General features: G+C 34.1%; 1 protein-coding gene across 1 annotated transcript in view; it reads right to left on the minus strand.

Annotated features, from left to right (window-relative positions):
- Nucleotides 1-960: 960 nt before the first annotated feature.
- LOC104514104 (ADP-ribosylation factor-like protein 5B) overlaps nt 961-6,624 on the minus strand; it is an 8,623-nt gene continuing 2,959 nt past the window's right edge. The window contains exons 3-5 of the mRNA XM_010157659.1: nt 5,816-5,899; nt 4,049-4,200; nt 961-2,074 (exon numbers count right to left, since the gene is read on the minus strand). Coding sequence (XP_010155961.1) covers nt 2,026-2,074; nt 4,049-4,200; nt 5,816-5,899 — 285 coding nt within the window. The 3' untranslated portion in view covers nt 961-2,025. The remainder of the gene's footprint in view (nt 2,075-4,048; nt 4,201-5,815; nt 5,900-6,624) is intronic.

A 6,624-nucleotide genomic window follows, 5' to 3' on the forward strand; every position in this document is an offset into this window, starting at 1 on the left:
TTTGGTCGGGTGGAGGCTCGCCCGGCCCCTGGCAGGGGGGTTGGAACTAGATGGTCTTTAAGGTCCCTTCCAACACAAACCATTCCATGATTATTAAGTCACCAAACAAGTAACCTCATTCACAGTATTATTTTATTTTTTTCCATTTATTAATTTGCTTCCCTAAGAATAAACAAATCTTATTTTCACACATTAGAACAGTTCTTAGCATGAACATAATCGGAACATGAAGCTTTAGTATCAGATTTTAACTTTGACATACATTCCTCTTTTTTCCTTAAGCAATACATTTCACTGATGTAAATTATTTTCTGAGCATTCTGACTTGACACTCAACATAGTCTTTCTCCCAAATGTGACTTTTGCTAACCAGCATTAATATATAACTTCATTCAACCAATCACTGATTCCACATGTATTCAAAGTCTTCTTTTTAACACTTTGGACAACGTATTTGCTGACACTTTTAAAATTACATTAAGCTTTGTTCAAAGAAAAATGGAATCAAATTTAAATTAAAAAAACCTTAAAATTTTATTAAAGAAAACTTAGTGTGCTTGAATTATCAAAACAATTTTGTCATTAAAGGGCTAGTAATTTAGTATAATGGTTCTAGTCACCAGACTCCATGTGGTTATTAGGCATGCAAGAGTTCAGAATGATGCTTTTAGAAAGCTGCCAAGCACTTTTGTAGGTTAGATCCTTGACTGATGCTGGGATTTCTCCAGGAATGGGGTTTTTTGGTTTTTTTTTTCTCAGATGGTTTTGTGGGTAGTATAATTTGTTTGTTTGTTTTTTTCCTGTCTAATGTTCTCAACTAACTTCATCCCCTTCAAAGTGAATTAAGAGTTACTAGGTCCAACCTTTCAAAATCTGTTTTTCAAAAGGAAGTGCTCTACTTTTTCAATTTTCAGTTCCTAAATTTCAGGTGAATTAATCTAACTCAATTATCATCAAAAGTTCTCTACTCTTGCAAATGAGAGTAAAACCAAAAATTAAGGCAAAATAATTGTCTCTGCAACAGAATCTGAAAACATATTTGATAGTAGATAAATAAATGTGAAGATTAGCTTCACTGTGAAGTCTACAGATACAGCACCATGATTTTGTTCTGTTTATGAATCTGGCTTCCCTTTTGATTTTGCACTCATTTAGAAAACAGCACTCTCACTACAAGGTGAGGAAGGCTCATGTATACAGTATTTAAAACTTTAAACAGATTACAGCAAGTCTACACATAACACTGGCTGTCATGATTCCAAATTTAATTATCAAGAGGTTTCTTTTAAAAAATATATTTAAGTTCTAAATGACTAAACCAGCACTTAATAACAATATTTTTAGCCACTGTACAGAGATGTACTTTCGAGTAAATAAAAAAGAATCATATCCTAGAACCACTTACCAGAGAAACTGAGAATGAAATAGATTTCTTTGAAGGCAGAAGTTTAATTATATACCAGGTTAAAAGCCACCACAATATTAACTATAACTAACTCATTCAGCATTTAAAAGTCTGTATTCACAACTATTAACTCCAATGCTGGGTAGAACTCTACAGGTGTTCCAGGAAGTCCAGCTGAAGATACAGTTATCCTTAGAGGCTAAAGCTATGCCAGAGTAAAGTCAACCTACTCGCTACTTTTTCATTATTAAACTGTGCTCATTTATGTTAGTAAGTTATATAAACTATTTAGAAAGAGGAAGTATGAAATATTGACAATGATAAAACAGATTTTAAAAAGCTATCATTTAAAAAGTTAGAATACATATTCAGAGGAATTTAAATGCTTAAAAACAGATTCACATATGTTCATCCAGTTGAAGATTAGTGTATTAAAAAAAGTTAAGAAAATACTTTGTGTTTCAGTTCAACTGCACTTGATTCAAGTACAGCTTGAAGGTTGGCTGATATAAATTAAACATGGTCACTGCCTCAGCAGCTAGAAGTACAGAAAAATGTACATGTTCACAGGATAAATAGAAGTCTCTTCTTTTTTTGTGGGTGAAAAAAAAAAAAAGAAGCTATCTCACTCCAATACGGGAAGTCATCCACTCCAAGCCTTGGCATAATCTGAAAGATAGGAAATGTTACATTGGTACTAGCTCTATTCCAACATCTTTAAAGTATTTTCTACTTGTTTTTACATTTAAAAACATCCACTTAAATAAAATCATCTGGAATTGGGACTGAAACTTGAACAGTGTAAGTAGTGTTTTAAACAAAGTCTACTTTAACCACAAGAAGGTGGTCATGCATGCTATTTTACTGAAGCTCTGCACTCCTTCAAATATTTTTTCCTTGTAAAATCTAAAAGACTGTTCTTAACATGCTTACTTATAAGTACATGCAAACAAAAATAACTTTTTATTTTTCTAGAGGTTTCCCATGAAAAACTGCTTACTTGAAAGCTAGATCTTTACGTACTATTACTAAAAGACAAAGAACAGATATCCAGACTGCATTGGTTCACGAAAAGCCAGTGTATCAAGAATTCCAAAATCCCACTAAAAACTGAAATTATACTTCTATTCAACATTAAGATCACACAGGACCTAATCTGCTGACTCACTCTTTGTGCAACTCTAAGTCTTCCATTTCAGAAAACAGGCTTCCTTTGATGTTCTAGGGATCTAGTTACCTTCACCTTTGTAAAGCATCCCATGACACAGCCATCCAAGAGGGTTAGCTTCACTCACACGGGGCTAATCTCCCTAGACTTCTGTCAGATCTTCCTAAGGAAGATTCAGCTCAGCGATCTAACTTGGAATTTTTTTGAGTTGGTCTCACTATTGTCACAGTGTGAAATATTCTCATTACTTGTCTTTTTTAAATAAGAAAGAAGCTGCCTAGGATGGCCAATGTTTCTAAACCAAAGTTCATATTAATCAATTTCTACCTTCCTCCAAATGCCAACTTCTTTGAAGATGTAAATTAGTACATAAACTAAATACTCAAAAATTACTTTGGCAAAACTGGTAGGAGGAAAACAGAGCTAACTCTTAAAACGAAACAATACAATCCAAATATTCAATCAAAAAACAAGTTTGTTTTCGGTAATACAACCCACCTTAAAGAACTGAATGACACTGACCATCCTACAGAACACCTCCCTTAAGTTAGAAAATACTTGATGCTAGAAATGAGGGAGGTGCTCTCATATCCCAGATAGTCAGTTGGATTCACTATTTTTCATGCCACAAGACCACATTATTATCAAGGTTGTACAACAGTTAAAAAAAGCCTCTGTTACACATTAGAACACTGCTTTAAGAATCGAGATGAAAAATAAGCACACTTAACCATGTAAGCAAGACACTATCCAACTTGTTACAGGCATCCAAAAATGTGTATTGATCTTTATAGACAAAGGAGCCAAGGAAAGCTTGGTTTTCCACCGTAGTAATTGCTGACACAAGATATACAAGTTTCAAAATTAGCTTTATCAGCCAACAGCCAGATATAAATACAAGGTTTAGTATTGTATTGGTTTATGTCAGATCAACAATTTTGGTTTATGTCAGATCTATGTACTTTTTCATCAAAAGTATGTTTGAATGCTTTATCGAAAAACACAACCAACCAATGAAAACCCTTAAATCACCCTAGCCTACCCCGAGCTTAGAAGCTTAGAGCAGATCAGAATGTGAAGGAAGATGACAGTAGCTTATTTCTTTAACTACACAAAAGACACACAGAATGAGAGGATAGCATACAGAGAATAAACAATTATGCCAACAGCTACATATGGGGGGTGGGGTGGGGGGTGTGTTTGAATTCTATGGGGTGGGAGGGGGGGATGTTATTATAAAAAAAAAAAAAAAAACACCACACAATAAGCTGTAAGACTTTCATACAAAATTTAAGAGTTTGAACTACGAATAAAATCCATAAAATTCAATAAAGAAAAGGAAAAATGCAAATTGTCCCTCTAACTGCAAAGATGAGAAAATATATTCTTTCAGGAAATCCACATTGCTGATCTAGAAACCTATTGACGCCATTCTCATTTACTATATATTACTAATCTAAGCAGTAAGCGTTTACCCTTCTCCTGTCAACGCGCAACAGGACTGAATGTGCCACGGGTGATCCTTTATGGAGCTAAGGGTGAGGTATGTAGATATCTCGGCAGCTGTCATACAACCTTTCATGTCCTGCTTGTTTGCAAAGATGAGAACCGCAGCCTTCCGTAAATCCTAAAAGTAATTTAGAGTATTCATAATAGTTATTATAAAGGACTAAAAGGCTATTGCATTAACTGAAGTTCTTAAGAGAACTGTGTTCAAGCTAATCTACAATTACACAGCAGCATGGAATTTTAACAGACCTAATGTAATTAAATTTTAATGCAGTAAGACTGAAGAAGACCATTTATTCAGAAGCGTTCACCAGAGAATTGAATTTCAATGTATTATACAACTATCCTTTTGGTGTTGACCACATGTTCATATGAAAGTCTTATTAAAATGTATTTCCTAAAGCGCTAAACCATCCAGCCAGCAGAATCATAACTGGATAAACATTCCAAAAATCTACATTAGATACTATTCAAATTGAATGATATAGATCATTTCCTTGAAATTACTTTGAACTTCGTTAAACAAGTTCTGTAATGATTAAAGCAGTAGTAATTTAAGAAAGCTATCTAAATTATTGTAAGTTTTACCCTATTGTTCCAAAAAGGGAGATCTAACAATGCTGCAGCAGCTTTAATAAAACCAGAAACTAAGTTGTTTTGTTTCTGTATGGAAATTAGTATTCCACACAGCAATGAAAGAAGAACTGGGATGTATGGTTTTAGGAGTGCAGGGGGGTAAACAAATGCAATACTCAGGAAGCTGACAGTCGTAATTAAGTGTTCAACCCATTTAAATGTATATTAATTTCTGCAACTATTTCTCCATCAAGAGAAAAAAAACCCCAAACTTTTATGATCCAAAGTTGAAAATTCCCTCCTACAAGTAGTCCAATCTAGGCCTACCGACTCTTTTCAAGAAATGACTGACCACAATCTATTAAGAGTTCATAACACTTGAAACTACTATAATACATGGGAAAATTTCACCACAAAAGTCATCTTTCCACCTTTTCTGGTAGAGTATTTGCTCCTTACTACCAGATACAAACTACATTAACTATAAAGTCAAAACCTCAAACATTTGAAACAATGCAAGTATCTCAGAGGAATGAATTCCAGAATTACTTGCATTGGACTAAATCCTTTTCCTTCAAAAATGGAGATATTTAGATTTAAATCGATCCTAATGTAGCTTGAGAATGATCACAGAAGTTTTAATGTACTTTAACTAATCCGATGTAGATGTTAATTTAGGGTGTTTGAGGAAATTGACCCAATGTTGAACAGTACTCAATACCACATATAATAACAAAACTACAAATAAAATAATTCGGAAGGAAACTCAACCAAAACTAATTTATCCATAGTATTAGACATGTTCTAATTTTAAAAAAGGCTTCTTGAAATTTTAAACATTTAACTGAAAGAAGGGGAACTAGTGGAGAACAATAATACCCAGTTACATTAATATGAAGTTTAACATATTATACAAGTTCAACATTTGCAAAGTAAAGAGTGATTTGATTACAATCAAGCAAACACTATTAGAAGATTGCTAATTATAATTTTCCTGTTTATTTATAATTTACGTGGGTTTAAAACGTAACCAACACGCACACATTTAGACTCAGAAAATTTTGTGACAGTATAATTTCTGCTTTACATAGGAAGCATGTAACGTTATTTGACTGTTCACAGCAAAAGAAAACTATTATCCCAACTGCTCACCATACCTCATGAGCCAGCATTCTATAAAGTTCTTCTTTTGTAATAGAAAGTCGCTCTCTATCAATGCTGTCAACAACAAGAATGATGAACTAGGGGAAAAAGCAATAGTACAGTATGTAAGTACAAAGTAGAAATTACAGAAAGCACGTTTTCAAGAGACCACTACCAGACATCTTCCTATATAAGAGAGACATAGACTTTCAGAGCACACTAGAAAATACAACAGGAGGGTTATCGTAACAGTCTTTTGCTACAGCCTGGGAGTCATACATAAAGTTACAGGTTGAAAAAAAAAAAAAGTGCTTGTACATTTCTGCTATTAAAGTCTACGTTCATGTTCATGTTAGATATCCTTGGTGCATTTTCAGGCCCTACATCATAAGCAAAATAGTGATGTAGGTATCAAAAGCACCTACAGACAGTAAAAAAAAAAAAATTACAGGGTACACATGGCACACTGGAGAGGAAACCAAGGAGATTACATTCATCTGAGAGACTCCATCACTTCTCTGGCCAGACGGGAATACTTTTCCATCCCTCTTCTCTTTTACTGTAAGTCTTTTTGTTTGCCCGCCCCAATAACTTAATCATGAGATCTTCCACCCCTTTCCTCTCCCCCCAGATCTTGTGTCTGTAAGCCCTTCCAGCATCCTTTCCGCAAGAATATGATCTGACTCTTGAAAAAGAACTGCAGAATTAGTCACATCAAGTTGAAACTAATTAAGACAGGTATGCACCAAAAAGCTTATTTGTGGGGTATTTACATTACTCCTAAGATTTTGTTAAGATTGCTTCAATTAACAGATAGGGAAAG

Source organism: Eurypyga helias, unplaced genomic scaffold (genome assembly GCF_000690775.1).
Source record: "Eurypyga helias isolate BGI_N326 unplaced genomic scaffold, ASM69077v1 scaffold33548, whole genome shotgun sequence".
NCBI lineage: Eukaryota > Metazoa > Chordata > Aves > Eurypygiformes > Eurypygidae > Eurypyga > Eurypyga helias.